The sequence below is a fragment of the Sus scrofa genome, chromosome 12, assembly GCF_000003025.6.
Source record: "Sus scrofa isolate TJ Tabasco breed Duroc chromosome 12, Sscrofa11.1, whole genome shotgun sequence".
In the NCBI taxonomy this organism is placed as follows: Eukaryota; Metazoa; Chordata; class Mammalia; order Artiodactyla; family Suidae; genus Sus; species Sus scrofa.
This window is the reverse complement of record NC_010454.4, coordinates 19,105,386-19,121,062: the sequence shown is the minus strand read 5'-3', so window position 1 is coordinate 19,121,062 and position 15,677 is coordinate 19,105,386. Positions and strand designations below refer to the sequence as shown.

The following is a 15,677-nucleotide window of genomic DNA, read 5'->3' as shown; positions in this document are numbered from 1 at the left end:
GAGTGGGTTTACATGAGAACCAGACCAGCCATGGGGAGAGGGAAGGTAAGCCCGGAACCAGGGCTCAGCGTGGGGAGGCCTGGTACACTGGGCCCAGCCCCGGCCCCATCCCCCAGGAGGACCGAGAACACACCAACAACACACAAGACACAAGTACACAATGAACGGATGGTGGTGGGACTCCTGCCCCCGCCCCGGCTCCCTCAACCCTGCTCAGGCCCCCATGAGGATAATAAATACGGGAGTTCCCATTGTGGCTCAGCAGGTTAGGAACCCAACCTAACCTGAGGATGCGGGTTCCATCCCTGGCCCTGCTCAGTGGGTTAAGGATCCAGCATTGCTGTGAGCTGTGGTGCAGGTCACAGACGCGGCTCGGATCTGGCATGGCTATGGCTGTGGTGTAGGCCGGCAGCTGCAGCTCCAATTCGACCCCTAGCCTGGAAACTTCCATGTGACCAGGTGTGACCCGAAAAAGTGGAAAAAAAACAAAAAACAAAAAAAACAATCAATATGTAAACAGGTTGGTGGGGCCCTGGGATGGGAGGAAGGAAAGTATACTGGGCAGGGGGAGGGAGGAAGACTCAGCCCCCTAGGAGCTGCTTCCCATCTTTTGTTTCCCACAGGCTGGACATCGTTCCCTAGAGGCCTTGTGAGCCTCCAGCCCCAGAAACAAGAGGGCCAGGCCAAGCTCCTGGGAAAGAGAAAGGCCAGCACCCAGTCCCATGCTGGTCTTTCTTCCCTTGGGCTGGTGGCCCACAAAGGAAACCCAGGAGGAAGGGAAGCTACAGCTGAGGGCAGACTGCCCCTTCTAGAACCCCTACTCTCACCTTCTCCAGGCTTCAGAGCCCCTGACCCTCCTGCCTGCAGCCTGCTGGATGGCTGGGGACATCTGGTCCTGAACAGCAGGGGGGCTCTCACCAGCCTGGAGGCCCCTGCAGGGACCACCTTCTCTCCCTCCCCAGGCTGTGCCAGCAGAGGGGCAGGGAGGCCCCCAGAGTCAGGTGGAGGGCAGGCCTGGTTCGGAGCCCAAGGGTCGGGCCCCAGCCCTTCTCACACACCTTCAACCTCTGCAGCCCGAGAAGGGGAGAGAAGCCCTGAGGAGCGGAGGGCAAGACGGCCCTGCCCGCAGACCTCAGGCCCACATCCTAGAGCACAGCTTCGCTTCGGCGCTGAGGAGGAAGGTGGGAGGGGGGCTGCATAGAGTCGGCGAGGATGACGGGAAAGGGAGAGAACAGGAAGGAACTGCAGGCCGGAGCCCACTCCCTGCCTCTCTCCAGCTTAGACTGGAGCGGGACCCTCCAGACCCGCCCCTGGGGCTGGGGAGGGGAAGGGCGGAATGAAGGCATTTCCCCCGGGTCAGCCGAAGCCAAGGCACCAACTCGCTGTGCCTTCCTCACCCAGGCAGAGCCCAGAACGGGAAGGTGCTGGGCCCACTCCCAGGGGGACGGGGGCAGGATGCAGGAAGTTGGTGGGGGACACAACAGGGGGGGAGGGCTGGAGAGGGCCCCCCTCCCCTTCCAGAGGGAGCAGACTTCTGGACCTGAGGCAGCTTGGAGGAGCGAGAGGGGCAAGGCTGAGAGACCCACACGGCACACGTTGTGGATGTGTGACTTTTTCTTTTTAATAGAAAAAATAAACAAAATCACAATGATGAAGCCCAGAGGGACGGGGGCCAGGGCATCACAGGGCAGGCTCCTGCTCCATGGGCTCCTCTGCCGGCCTGTAGGGATGAGCACAGAGCGGGGTGTTGGGACCACGCGGGGAGGGGCCGTCAGCCTGGGCCAGGCAGGGAGGTGGGGGAGCCTCACCTGGGGCTGTGCTCCCGGGCTGCAGCAGCCTGCGCCTGCTCGGCCCCCACCGACAGCAAGGCCATGGCGCTCACAGTCTCGGCCTCCTCTGTCTCGCCTGCCTGGGCCTCCCGCAGGGAACGGCCTAGACCAGCAGCGAACCTCTGCACACAGCTCCAGTGTTTGCCTGTGGATGAGGGGCGGGCAGGGGGGTCAGGCAGGGGCAGAAAGCCCCAAAGGGAGGGCCATTCCCCAGCCCAGGCCCTGGCATGTGCACCAGCGCCGCCCCCTTGGCAAGCGGAGGCCCAAGCCCCTCTGCCTGTCCCCACGCACTCTGGATCCCGATGACTTTCTCTAGCGTGGCCACTGCATTGATGTTGGGCTTTTGTTGCAGGACTGCCTCGTCCAAGGGCTGCAGCTGGCAGGGGAAAGAAGACAGGGCTTAGGGTGGGGAGTGGGCGGCCGTAACTCTCCCTCTAAGCACCCATTCGACCCCATGACGGCGGCAAGCATAGGCTTTCTGGAGAAACCCCTATTCAGAAAGCCCTCCCCTAGAGTTCCTGTTGTGGCTCGGTGGGTCAAGAACCAGACTTAGTGTCCATGAGGTTTCAGGTTTGATTCCTGGCCTTGCCCAGTAGGTCCCACATGTAGCTCGGATCTGCTGTTGCTGTGGCTGAGACACAGGCTGCAGCTGCAACTCCGCTTTGACCCCTCGCCTGGGAATGTGCATAGGCTAGAGGTACAGCCACAGGGAGGGAGGGGAAAAGGGAAGGGAGGGAGGGAGGGAGAGAGGAAAGGAAGCCTTTCCTGGCCACGAGGAAAACCTCCCCAAGGGCCCTCAGTACTGCTCAAGCTGCTTGACCCAGGAAAGGGACCCTCCCTCGCTGGCCCCTTACCCCCTGGCCTACTGTCCCACCTCCCCAGCCCCTCTGTGCACCGCCTCACCTCCACGCTGAGCAGAGCTGAGACACAGGCCTCAGAGGCATCACAGATGGCGGTCAAGTCATGGCCTCCCTCCAGGGCCAGCACCACCCGGCCCCCTGCCAGCGTCATCAGCTGCCTGGTCAAGTGGCCAAAACCTTTAGGGATGGACAAAGGGAGAAAGATTACAGAAAAACGGTTAGGCGTTCCCATCGTGGCTCAGAGGTTAACGAACCCAACTAGCATCCATGAGGATGAGGGCTTGATCCCCGGCCTCTCTCAGCGGGTTAAGGATCCGGTGTTGCTGTGAGCTGTGGTGTAGGTCGCAGACGAGGCTCAGACAGTGCGTTGCTGTGGCTGTGGTGTAGGCCGGCAGCTGTAGCTCCGATGAGACCCCTGGCCTGAAAACCTTCATATACCCGATAAGCCACAGGTGCGGCCCTAAAGAGACAAAAAGACAAAAAAAAAGAAAGAAAGAAAAACTGTTAAAGAAAAAAACCAATCCAAGAAAGAAAAAGAGAAAAAGAAACACAGACACAGAGATGGGACAAATAGCACAAAAGAAGATGGTGGATTTAAACCCAAATATAGATCCACAATAAAATTCAATGTCAATGAACTAAATACTACATTAAAGATAGAACATGACAGGAGTTCCCGTCATGGCTCAGTGGAAACGAATCTGACTAGCATCCATGAGCGCATAGGTTTGATCCCTGGCTTTGCTCAGTGGGTTGAGGATCCGGCGTTGCCGTGAGCTGTGGTGTAAGTGGCAGATGAGACTCGGATCCTGCATTGCTGTGGCTGTGGTGTAGGCCGGTGGCCACATCTCCGATTCAACCCCTAGCCTGGGAGCCTCCATATACTTCAGGTGCAGCCCTAAAAAGACTGAAGGGGAGAAAAAAAAAAAAAAAAAAGAACATAACAGATTGAAGCAAAACAAACAAGCAAGCAAAACCAGTTACATTTTCCCTAAGGAGCACCATGAAAAATCACCAGTGAAATGAGGAGCAGCCATCTCCACCCCTGCAACTCCAGGAGGTATACCCTCTGCTACCCTACCCCCATCTGCTTGCCCCTCAAGGCCAAGGTTGGCAGAGGGAGCCTGGAGGAGGCTGCCAGGATGAGTCCAAGTCTTAGCCCTGCCCCCAGCTCTCCTCCCAACCTCCCACCCAACCGCCTCTTCACTGCTCCACAGCCTCCCTCGATCCCCCAGCAGGCTCACATCTGGCGGTGACAGAGTAGCCACCCAACGGAGACAAGTGTCCCTCAACAGCATCAAACCCGGCGGAAACCAGGACCACGTCAGGTGAGAACTCGTGGGCGATGGGCATCACCACTGTCCTGCAAAGGGAGGGCCCAAGCTGACCCTGGCAGATAGCTCGGCCAGCCTTCACCCCGCTGTGTCTCCTCGGCAGAGCCAAGCCCCTCCACCCGCATCGAACCGGGTGCCTTGTGCCCCTCCCGCGATGGCAGGGCCCCCGGGGGCGCCCTCCCCTCCCGGGGGCTCTCCTCAGTCCCCACCTGAAGGCCGTTAGGTACTCCACGTCTCCGATGGGGGGGTCCACACCTCCCGTCCATGCCACGTTCACATTGTACCCCACACCCGGCCCTCCGCCAACCTGGCAGCACGGTGGGAGAGGGTTATTCTCCCTGCCTGAGGATCCCAGACCTTGTCCCCCGCCCTCAGCCCTGCCTCCAGCCCTCACTCCACTGGCCTGTTCTGCACGGAGGGGCAGCTGGCCGGCGCGGTCCTCCCACTAGAGCCCACTCCCCAGGCACCACCTCGGGCCTCCAGGGCTCCCTGCTATGTCCCGTTCTGCTACCTCCCTGAGGCCCCCACGTTAGAGCCCAGGAGCTGTACCTCTTCAGGAGCCCCAGAGCCTGGAAAGAAGTTCCCATTGTCATAGCGATGCAGAGAGATATAGAGCACGGAGGGGTCGTTGTAGAATGCTTGCTGGGTGCCATTGCCGTGGTGTATGTCCTAGCGGGGAGGGCGGAAACATCAGGACGAGGGCCCGGGCTCTGACCCAAAGGTCGAAATTCCACTTGCCCCCATGTCGCCCTGCGTCTCTAACCAGGGTCCGCGGGCCAGAACGGGGCACTGAAGAGAGGAGACACAAAGCCAGGGGACGTGTGTGGCAGGCCTCCCCAAGTGCCTTCTCCGCTCAATAGTGTGGAGGGAACATTAAGGCTACTCAGGAATCAAAAGCAAAAAGATATAGTCCAAGCCGAATCCAACATTATGAACTTTTATGCCCCAGCTGGGTTTCTTTGTCTTTTTGCCATTTCTTGGGCCGCTCCTGCGGCATATGGAGGTTCCCAGGCTAGGGGTCCAATCGGAGCTGTAGCCACCGGCCTACGCCAGAGCCACAGCAACGCGGGATCCAAGCCTCGTCTGCGACCTACATCACAGCTCACGGCAACGCCAGATCCTTAACCCACTGAGCAAGGCCATGGATCGAACCCACAACCTCGTGGTTCCTAGTCGGATTCGTTAACCACTGCGCCATGACGGGAACTCCCCCAGCCGGGTTTCAAAGAGACTAGATTCCCCTTTGCCGAGGATGGTACCCAGCTCCTCTGCTCACGGGGTGCAGTAGAGGCCTCTCCCTCTGCTGCGAGAGGCAGGGTTGGAGAAGCACAGCATGGTGGCAAGAGCAGAAATGCTGGGAACAAGAGGCCTGATCTGAAAACCTGGTGCCACTATCCCAAGCAAAGTGACTCTGGTTGGGTAGGTCACCCAACAGCCCCGTGTCTGCTTTTACAAAAATGGACATCCTCATTCTTCATTCGAGGTGGCCATGCAGCAGCACTGTGGGTCCCGGGACATGGTCAGCCCCCGTCAAGAGTGGCTCTGGCAATGGCAGGACCCGTCTCTGCTTTTCAAGGCAGAAAGTCTCCTCGGCTGCTCTAGGCTGCTGGGTGGGGGTCAAGGTGGACTGGGGCTAAAACCACTTTTGAGAAGTTCCCGTTGTGGTGCTGTGAAACAAATCCAACTAGTATCCATGAGGATGCGGGTTCCATCCCTGGCCTTGCTCACTGGGTGGGGGATCTGGCATTGTTCTCAGCTGTGGCATAGGCCAGCAGCTGCAGCTCCAATTCAGCCCCTAGCCTGGGAACTTCCATATGCTATGGGTGCAGCCCTAAAAAGAAAAAGAAAAAGAAAAACTAAAAAAAAAAAAAAAATGCTTTCTGGAGTTCCCGTCGTGGAGCAATGGAAACGAATCTGACTAGGAACCATGAGGTTATGGGTTCGATCCCTGGCCTCGCTCAGTGGGTTAAGGATCTGGTATCTGCCGTGAGCTGTGGCGCAGGTCACAGACATGACTCGGATCTGGTGTTGCAGTGGCTGTAGCACAGGTCAGCAGCTGAAGATCCGATTTGACCCCTAGCCTGGGAACTTCCATATGCCTTGGGTGCAGCCCTAAAAAGGAAAAAAAAAAAAAAAAATTACATTTAGAATGGATAAGCAGGAACCCCCACCATGGCTCAGCAGAAACGAATCTGACTAGTAATCATAAGGATGCAGGTTCAATCCCTGACCTCGATTAGTGGGTTCAGGATCCTGCGTTGCCATGAGCTGTGGTGTAGGTCAGTGGCTACAGCTCCGATTTGACCCCTAGACTGGGAACCTCCATGTGCTGCGGGTGCAGCCCTAAAAAGGCAAAACAAAACAAAACAAAAACAAAAACAAAAAAAACCACTTTGGGGTCCTCTCCTAGTAAGGAGGGAGCCCCACAGGACTGTGAGGGCTGGGCTAACACTCCAGCGGGAGGGTATAAGGCGACTCAACAGCCCAACTCCAGCGGGGGCTGAGGAAGAGGGGGCAGGGCCGGGGCGGGGGCTTCCTGAGGGCTGCTCCTGGTCCCCTGGGTCCACTGCCTACCCAGTCCACGATGAGAACCTTGCCCACGTTCAGCTTCTGCTGCAGAAGTTTGGTTGTGATGGCTACAGAGTTGAAGAAGCAGAATCCCCTGGGGAAAAAGGGGCCGGGAGTCAGCCTTGGTGGAGGTGTGCTGCCCGTGTCAGCTCTGCCGGGAACGAGGCCGGGTGAGGGCAGTGGGCCCGGGGCAGGGCTGGGGTGACTCTCACATGGCTGTGGATTCCTCCGCGTGGTGGCCTGGGGGCCGGATGATGGCAAATCCATTCTGAAGAGGTACAGAAAGACGCAGGCAGGCAGGCAAGGTGGCCATGGAGGGGGTGGACACAGAGGGCAGCATAAGCCGGGCAGGGAAGAGAACACAGATCAGAAGGATAAATCCTATGATCTTTGGGAACACGGGCCAAGGGCCTCACGGGTGGGCAGATACCTTCTCTGGCCGGAGACCCATGAGAGCACCAGGCTTTATTAGTGCCCCTTGGTGGCTCTCTTTTTTTTTGCTTTTTAGGGCCATACCCACGGCATATGGAGGTTCCCAGGCCAGGGGTCAAATTGGAGCTGTAGCTGCCAGCCTCTCCCACAGCCACAGTAATGCTGGATCCTTAACCCATAGAGGGAGACCTGGGATCGAACCCGTATCCTCATGGATACTAGTTGGGTTCGTTATTGCTGAACCACGACAGGAACTCCCCTTTGGTGGCTCTCTTTACCCCCTAGCCCCAAGCTGGCCTGGAGCTATCACCTCCTCCCCACGCTGGCACCTGAGAGTTGGGGATGGTGCCTTACCAAAGGGAAGGCCGAGGCTGCTCCCCTACACACACACACACACACACACACACACACACACACACACACACTCTCACCTTGAGCTCCCCCGCAGCCACCTTGAATGCCAGCTCCACCAGGCAGCCCACCGCCATGCGCACAGCACTGGAGGAGTGCATCTCATTCCACACTGTGTCGCTGTCCACCTGCAGGGGCAGGAGAGCAGGCTTCAGCGTGCCCCCTGCAGGGGGAGGGCAAGAATGGGGTAGGCACCTGGATGCAGGGCCTGTAGCCGTGGTGGGCAGGAAGGGAGGGGCAGAGCTGGGAGCATCCCCCGCCCATCCCCACTGGCAGGTACCTACTCACCCCGATGCCCCCGCAGGGCAGCACAGCATACATCTTCTGGCTGATGGGGCCTGCAGGGAAGACGGACAGAGCTACTCTGGAAGCTGTCCCAACTCCCAGGATCACAGGTTGGGGTGTGCACAGGGCAGCAAGCTCAGTCACAGAAAAAGAAGGTGAGAGCCCAGCCCAGGACAGGCCTCTGTGCAGCCCATGCTAGTTATCTGGGGGGACATCCTACTTTGGGGCAGATGGCCAAGAGATAGAGGCCTGACAGGTTAGGGAGAAGAGCAAAGCCCATCACCAGGCCTGACCTGTCACCTCCCATCCCCCTGCACGCACCCCACCTGCATGCTCTAGCCTATGTGAATGGCGCCCTCTGGAGGTGTTCCATGTGGCAAATGTACCCGGGGAGACCCACTTGCCTGCGATGGTGGTGGTCTTCCTGACTGTCCCAATGACCCCGGGAGGCAGCAGACCTGGCCCTGCCCACACCCCGCCCACCGGCCTCTGGCTCACCCAGCAGCTTCTTGCTGTCCAGCTTCTGGCGGTTGAGGGGGCTGGTCCCATAGAGCAGGGTGTGGTACTCGGAGTGCACCGTCTGGATCTCGTCCAGCGTGGCTTTGCGACCCCGAATCCGCTGCCATGGGAGAGCAGGAGGAGAGGCTGGTGTGAGGGCTGGCACCCCAGGCCTAGCTCCTCCCGGAAACCCCGCTCCTCTCTCTGCTCACAGCCTGGGACACGGGGAGCCACTTTTCGTGTGTGTGTCTTTCTTTTTAGGGCCGCATCCGCAGCACATGGAGGTTCCCAGGCTAGGGGTCCATCGGAGCTGTAGCCGCTGGCCTATACCAGGGCCACAGCAATGCGGGATCCGAGCCACGTCTGCGACCTACACCACAGCTCATGGCAACGCCAGATCCTTAACTCTCTAATCGAGGCCAGGGATCGAACCTGCACCCTCGTGGATGCCAGTCAGGTTCCGTTAACTGCTGAGCCACGACAGGAACACCGGGAGACACTTCCCACCCTCAGGAGAGCCAAAGGTTTTTCAGAAAGTATGCCCCGGTCCCCCGGGGACCCCAAGCCAGGAGCCTCCCCCATTCAGCTGGGGACCGTGGGGGAAACAGGCTACAAGGATGGTACTGGGAGGTGGCTGGGGGCCCGAAGTCAGGGATGGAAGAGAGGATGCGGAAGAGGCACGGAGAAATACAAAGGCTTTCACTGGGTTTGAGGTGCAGGCTGGAAAGAGGGGCTCCCTTACCTCACACTTGCTGAGCAGGCCTGTTTCCTGCAGCCGGGACCAGATGCTCTGAATCCGGCCAGCGTGCTCCGGGTGCACGTGTGTGTTCCCGCACATGCACTGGTGCTTCAGCATGAACGTGTCGTAGACCACACCTGGGCCGGAGACACACCTGTCAGCCAGCCCTGCTCTGGGCCGGGTCACAGCCTGGCCACTGCCATCCTCGGCCAAGCTCCCTGAGCTCTCCCCAGACCACCCTGGTCCCCGCACCTCCTCACGGCCACTCCAGCCACCCTCGCACACACTCACCTCAGCCTCCCCGCTCCTGCAATTCCCTCCCTCCATCTCTGCCTAAAAACAGCCTCCCTGCTCCTTAAGCTTCCGCCAAGCTGCCCTTGACACTGCCATTGGTTTTCAGTTTTTCTGGGGTTTTCCAGGGTTTTTTTTTCTTTTTTTTTGGCCGCCCCTTGGCATATGGAGTTTCTGGGCCAGGGATCAGATCCAAGCCCGTAGTTGCGACCTATGCCACAGCAGCAGCAATGCCCAATCTTGAACCCACTGTGCCAGGCCGGGGACTGAACCTGCATCCTGGTGCTGCAGAGACACCGCCAATCCTGCTGTACCATAGCAGGAACTCCCTTCCATCAACTGTGACCTCTGCCCACCATGCCCCCAACACTGTACCCTCCTCATGGCACATCCTCCCTGCTCCCTCCTGCCACACCCTGTGTGCTGCCTCTACTTCCCCTCATGCCACACTGCTGAGATGGGACCATCCTCAGGCAGCTATGCCCCTTTGGAGCACAGCACAGGGCAGCTTCACATGACAGAGCCCCTTGGAATGGTCTACGGCCGCACCTCACTCTTTTTTTTTTTTCAGGGCCGCACCTGCAGCATATGGAGGTTCCCAGGCTAGGGGTCCAATCGGAGCGACAGCTGCCGGCCTATACCACAGCCACAGCAACACAGGATCCAAGCTGCCTACACCGCAGCTCAGGGCCACGCCGGATCCTTAACCAGCTGAGTGGGGCCAGGGATAGAACCCACATCCTCATGGACGCTGTTCAGATTCGTTACCACTGAGCCACAGTGGGAACCCCCGAGGCCTCATTCTTGACCTCAGTGGTGGGAGTTGGGGGCCTGAAAAAGATGCTGCCCCAGCAGGTAGGGACACTCACCATCCTCTCTGCAAGGCAGAGGCTGCCACCATTACCAGAGACGGCTGCGGTGCGCAGGGAGAGAGTGAGGGCTGCTTTTCCCTCCCTTCAGGGTGCTGTGAGGGGCCCTGGCAATGCCTACAGGGCAGGGGCCATGTCTTATCTCTTCACGATGCCCCCAAGGCTGGGTGCCAAGCACAGGCCCCTGGCACATGATGGAAGGACAGCTATGGGGCCGGGGTAGCTCACCTGTGGTGAAGAGGTGCTTGGTGGGCTGGTCTGGGGGGCTCTTCATGCCCCCTGGGGCAGCAGGTGAGGACTGGGTGCGGCCCAGGGCCTGGTGGGGCACAGTGGCCAGGCTGAGGGGTGCCTGGTACACCTGCAGCGGCTGCAGCTGCTGGGCATCTGCAAACACCTGGGAAGGAGGAGAGCGGGATGGAGCCTGCGTGAGGCTTTAGCCTGAGATGGAAGCGAGGACAGGCGCCCTGGGGCCTCTGGAGGCACCCAAGCCAGCCCTTCTCTTCCCGATCTCCTTCCCCCACCTCCTCCCTCCCGGGCCTGGAGACGCTCCAGCCTTCAGCCTTCGCCATCGCCATCTCCATCTCTGACGAGACGGGGAGGGATGGGGGGATGCGATGAGTCACGGGTACCGGAGCAGCATTGAGGTAAGCGGCTGGGAGGGACGGGGGCGTGGGAGGGGGTGGGATGAGTCAGGCCCGGAGGGCTCAGCTGTGTCCGCAATGAATGGAGTGCATGCCAGGCGCCGGGGCAGACTGTAGTAACAGTGGGGGCGTGTGTGTACACACGCGCACACATGCACGCAGAGACCGACGCACAACCGGCCCTACCCAGGCAGAATATACAGAGACCATGCGCACATGTGCACGCACGCGCGCGCGCACACACACACACACACACACACACACACACACACACACACAGAGGCGGGGCAACCACAGACTCTGGGAGGGGCTGGCAGATGGGGGCACAGATAACTGAGACGGATACAGGCGGCTCCCTCCCTCCCATGGCCCCTGTCTCCTTCCTGCTCCCCTTCTGCTCTCTTCGTAAGGCTGCCTCTGCTCAGCCTGGACTGCAGACTGGCGAGAGCAAAGGAAAAAGGTGGAAAGATGGCAAGGGAGTTACCACTGTGGTGCAGTGGGTTAAGAATCCAACTGCAGCAGTTCAGGTCGCTGCAGAGGCACGGGTTCAATCCCCAGCCCAGCACAGTGGGTTAAAGGATCTGGCATTGCCACATCTGCAGCGTAGGTGGAAGCTGGGGCTCAGATCCCATCCCTGCCCCTTCTGGGAACGTCCATATGTCACAGGTATGGTTATGAAAGTAAAAAATTAAAATAAAATTAAAAAAAAAAGACAGACAGACAGCAGGGAGGATGGAGGGTGGAGGGCAGAGGGGGTACCTTTTTGTAACCAGCACTGGACTCCTCCAAGTCGGGGCCCTCCTCAGCACCACTCTCGCCCGCCTCATCCTTGACCTGGATACAATCCTCCTCCTCCTCCTCCTCTTCCTCCTCCTCCTCTTCCTCCTCCTCCAGGTCTTCCTGCGTGCTCTCGCTCTCCGTGGAGCCTTCTCGGGGGATGGTCAGGGCTCCCTCCCCCAGCAAGGCCTCCTGCTGCTCCGTCAGCTCCTCCTCTGTCTCCTCCGGGTGGGTGGTGGGCTGCCGGGGCAGCTCCCCAGTCTTGGTGAGGATCTGGGAGCAGGGCGAGAGGCACATCAGCTGGGAGGGGGCTCGGCTGTGCAGCCAATGGCCAGGAGAGTCTATCCTTCCCTCCTCCCTCCCCGGCAGCTGCCCAACCTATACAGGGCTTAGATGTGAATTAGAAAAGGCAAGGCTGGAGGTCCCGCTGGGGCACAATGGGATCGGCAGCATCTTGGGAGGGCTGGGATGCAGGTGCGATCCCCAGCCTGGCACAGAGGGTTAAAGGTCCAGCGTAGCCGCAGCTTCAGCTTAGATGGCACCTTCGGCTCAGATCTGATCCCTGGCTCAGGAACTCCATATGCCGCAGGGTGGCCAAAAAAATGAAAGAAAAGGAAAGAGAAAGGCAAGGTGGCTCCTCTGATACAGCTCGGGGAACGGCCCGGGGTGTCCTCCCTGCTCCCGTGCTGCCAGCCTGGTACCCTCCTATCTCCTGCCCCCAGCTCAGCCCTGGACATTTGCTTCTCCCGGCTCACCTTGCCCAGCTGCAGCTGTTGCTGCTTCTGCTTCTCCAGGAACTGCTGGTGCTGCTGCTGCATGACCAGCTGCTGCAGGGCCTGGGGGCTCTGGGGCAGCGGCGAGGACTGAGTGCGGCTCAGGGGCCGGTGCCTTGGGAGCTTGCCCACCGTCCGCATGCTGGTGGCCACGCGTTCACCCGTCACCAGCGGGGACTGCCCGTGGAGTGGCACTGTGGGGGGGGAGTAACCCTCACTGTCAGGGCATCAGGCTCCCCCCTCCCACCCCCAGATGCTCCCTCACCTAGAACGCATCCACCTACATACTCAGGAGAAAACTAGGAGGGGCCTGGGGAATGCTGCCCCCAAACCTGGATCTCCCTCTTCCTCCCCACAATCAAACAGTCTTACAGCTCAGAGCCACTGCCTCCAGCCAGCCTTCCTGGATTCACCATTCTCTCCTTTTGATTCAGTTACTACTGCACAGATAGTCTCAGGCCCTCTGTGAGAGTGAACAAGGACTAGTGCTCTCTCCAACTGCAAGACACCTCCCTGACCATGGACTTGGCTCTGCCTGGCTGGGAAGGATCACGTGTCTTTTAAGCAGGACCTCTTTGCATACCACCAGCTACTCATAGACTGACTGTCCAAAGCTGTGCTGGCCAATCCCACAGCTGCCAGCCACATGTGACCATTGAGCGCATGAAGTGTGGCCTAAGCTGAGATGGGCTCCAGTGTGAAATACACACTGGATTTTGAAGTAAAATATTTCATTGCCGTTTTTATTCATTATATGTTCCAATCATAATATCCTAGATATACTGAGTTCAGTATATCTAAATTAAAATTAATTTCACCTGTTTCTTTTTATTTATTCATTTATTCTTTGGCCACACCTGTGGCATATGGAAGTTCCCAGGCCAAGGACCCAATCCGAGTGGCAGCTTCGACCTATGCCCCAGCTGCAGCAACACCAGATCCCTAATACATTGCGTCAGGCCAAGGATCGAACTGGTGCTCCCATAAAGACAATGCCAGATCACTTATCCACTGCACCACAGCAGGAACTCCTCTTTTTACACCTTTAAATATGGCTACTAGGCCACTTTAAGTACATATGTGAGAGTTCCCGCTGTGGCACAACAGGATTGGTGGCGTCTTGGAAGCACTGGGAAGCAGGTTCAATCTCCCACCCGGTACAGCCGGTTAAGGATCTGGCATTGCCGCAACTGCAGCTCGGATCTGATCCCTGGCCCAGGAACCCCATATGCCTCGGGGCGGCCTAAAATAGGGTGGGGGGGAAGCACACGTACAGGAGTTCCCATCGTGGCACAGCAGAAACAAATCCGACTAGGAACCATGAGGCTGCAGGTTCAATCCCTGGCCTTGATCAGTGGGTTAAGGATCTGGCATTGCCATGAGCTATGGTGTAGGTCGCAGACACAGCTCAGTTCCAGCATGGCTGCGGCTGTAGCTCCACTTGGACCCCTAGCCTGGGAACCTCCATATGCCACAGATGCAGCCATAAAAAGAAAAAAAGCCCAAAAAAAGGTACATCGGAGTTCCTGTCGTGGCTCAGTGGTTAACGAACCCGACTAGGAACCATGAGGTTGTGGGTTCGGTCCCTGCCCTTGCTCAGTGGGTTAACAATCCGGTGTGGCCGTGAGCTGTGGTATAGGTTGCAGACACGGCTCGGATCCCGCGTTGCTGTGGCTCTGGCGTAAGCCGGTGGCTACAGCTCCGATTGGACCCCTAGCCTGGGAACCTCCACATGCCGCGGGAGCGGCCCAAGAAATGGCAAAAAGACAAAAAAAAAAAAAAAAGGCACATATACAGCTTGTGTTGTGTTTCTCCTGGACAGCACTGCCCTGGAACGCGAGCTCCATTCCAATACAGACATAGGAACAAGGTCCAGCAGGCTGTCGCTACTCAATACTGTCTGCAGGAAGGGCAAGAAATCAATGATGCCACCGAGGGGAGCTGTGACAGGGCTGGAGGGTATCCCTGGCTACTTCTCCCTGAAGGCTGGTCCCACCTTGAGCCCCCCAGAAGGGGGGGCCCCACACCCTCTCCTTGCACAGCCAGCTGCCCACTCACCCGCGATGAGGGTGCTCTGCTGCCGGGCCTGCTCCAGCAGCAGCACGTGCTGCAGCAGGGAGGCATGCCCGTGGGGGCTCGTGTCGCCCTCCAGTGCCACGCCCAGCAGGCAGCCAGGGATGGAGGATGTGCTCATGAACTTGCCCGTCAGTGCGCCACCCTGCCGCAGGGACTGGAGGGCCTGCCTCTCGGCCTCCTGCTGCGTTGACAGCTTCGGGGAGGCCTGCGGGTGGGGAGGGGAGATGGAGATGAGGGAAGGGTTTATGCCGCCCCTAGTCCTGCCAGCTTTGGACCAGCGTCCCTCCCCTACTCTCCGCCCTCGCCCCCACCACCAAGCTCCGAGGAGGGCCATCTGAGCTCCATGGGGACCTTGGGAAGACAAAAGCCCCAGCTGGGGGCATCCAGGACCAAAGATGTCAACACCAGAGGGAGGATAGGGTATGTGCCCCGCACTTACGGTGAGGTGCGAGTTGGTGACAGTGACCGTGGCCTGCAGCCCTAGGGAGATGTTGGGCAGAGAGGGAGACGTGTAGAGGCTGAACTGGTTGGGGGAGCTGTCCAGAGGGAGGGCCCGGTGCTGGGGGAGCATCTGGGGAGCAGTTGGGAGAGACAGGCATGAGAGCAGGCAAAGGGGGGCCACCTGGGGCTGAGGCCGAGGGCTCTGAATGGCACTCCGCTTCCCGGACCAAGCCCCACCTGGGGGGCACTGAGAGATCAGAGCCATGAGACCCATGGGACAAATCCCACTTTGGGGCAACAGGTCCCTCCAGCCTGTCCACTTGGGCAGAGAGCTCCCTCGTGGGCACTCTTAGCAAGACAGACCAGATGGGACAGAAAGGAGCTGTGGCCCACCCGCCCAGCCCCTGGCAGGCCTGTACCTCGGTGGGGATGTTGGGGACTGAGCCCGTAAAGCCATTCTCGGCGATGGTGCTGTGCGAGCTGTTGGGAGAGCTGGGGCCGGAGCCTGGCGCACTGTTACACACGGATGACACTACGGGACAAGTGGCTGTCACCTGGGCCTGCTTGGAGCCATACCCACCGCCGCCCCCCAATTCCCCGGCCCCCTCCCAACAGGAACAGGAGAGGAGCCCTTACCCCCAGGCCCGGCACCCGTGATCTCAACAGCTCTCTTCTTAAAGGTGCTAATGACAGTGCCATCCTTGCGACGCAGGAGGGGACTGCTTCTCCGCTCGGCCACCTTCTGCTTTAGCCTCGAACGTACTTTCAAGTTGGGTTCAGAGGCTGGAGAGAAGACAACCGGGGCTCAGGCCCATGCGCACAAACAGACACACCTGCATTCTGGCCCCTCCAC

The 15,677-nt window shown here is 59.0% G+C and overlaps 1 protein-coding gene across 5 annotated transcripts in view; it reads right to left on the bottom strand.

Annotated features, from left to right (window-relative positions):
- Positions 1,600-15,677, bottom strand: part of HDAC5 (histone deacetylase 5) — a 41,554-nt gene continuing 27,476 nt past the window's right edge. For 2 of the 5 annotated variants that reach the window (XR_002337097.1, XR_002337098.1), the window contains exons 8-27: positions 15,461-15,607; positions 15,244-15,356; positions 14,823-14,954; positions 14,366-14,588; positions 12,290-12,501; positions 11,517-11,807; positions 10,345-10,510; positions 8,960-9,093; positions 8,218-8,338; positions 7,723-7,772; positions 7,455-7,562; positions 6,804-6,859; positions 6,598-6,685; positions 4,573-4,692; positions 4,233-4,330; positions 3,934-4,052; positions 2,733-3,149; positions 2,121-2,205; positions 1,809-1,974; positions 1,600-1,720 (exon numbers count right to left, since the gene is read on the bottom strand). Coding sequence is in view for 3 of the 5 variants with exons in the window: in XM_021066892.1 (XP_020922551.1) it covers positions 1,681-1,720; positions 1,809-1,974; positions 2,121-2,205; positions 2,733-2,866; positions 3,934-4,052; positions 4,233-4,330; positions 4,573-4,692; positions 6,598-6,685; positions 6,804-6,859; positions 7,455-7,562; positions 7,723-7,772; positions 8,218-8,338; positions 8,960-9,093; positions 10,345-10,510; positions 11,517-11,807; positions 12,290-12,501; positions 14,366-14,588; positions 14,823-14,954; positions 15,244-15,356; positions 15,461-15,607 (2,603 nt within the window). In the remaining 2 variants the exon portion in view is untranslated. Of the gene's footprint in view, positions 1,721-1,804; positions 1,975-2,120; positions 2,206-2,732; positions 3,150-3,933; positions 4,053-4,232; positions 4,331-4,572; positions 4,693-6,597; positions 6,686-6,803; positions 6,860-7,454; positions 7,563-7,722; positions 7,773-8,217; positions 8,339-8,959; positions 9,094-10,344; positions 10,511-11,516; positions 11,808-12,289; positions 12,502-14,365; positions 14,589-14,822; positions 14,955-15,243; positions 15,357-15,460; positions 15,608-15,677 lie in introns of those variants that run through there. The other 3 variants (XM_021066892.1, XM_021066891.1, XM_021066890.1) reach the window with 2 other exon arrangements.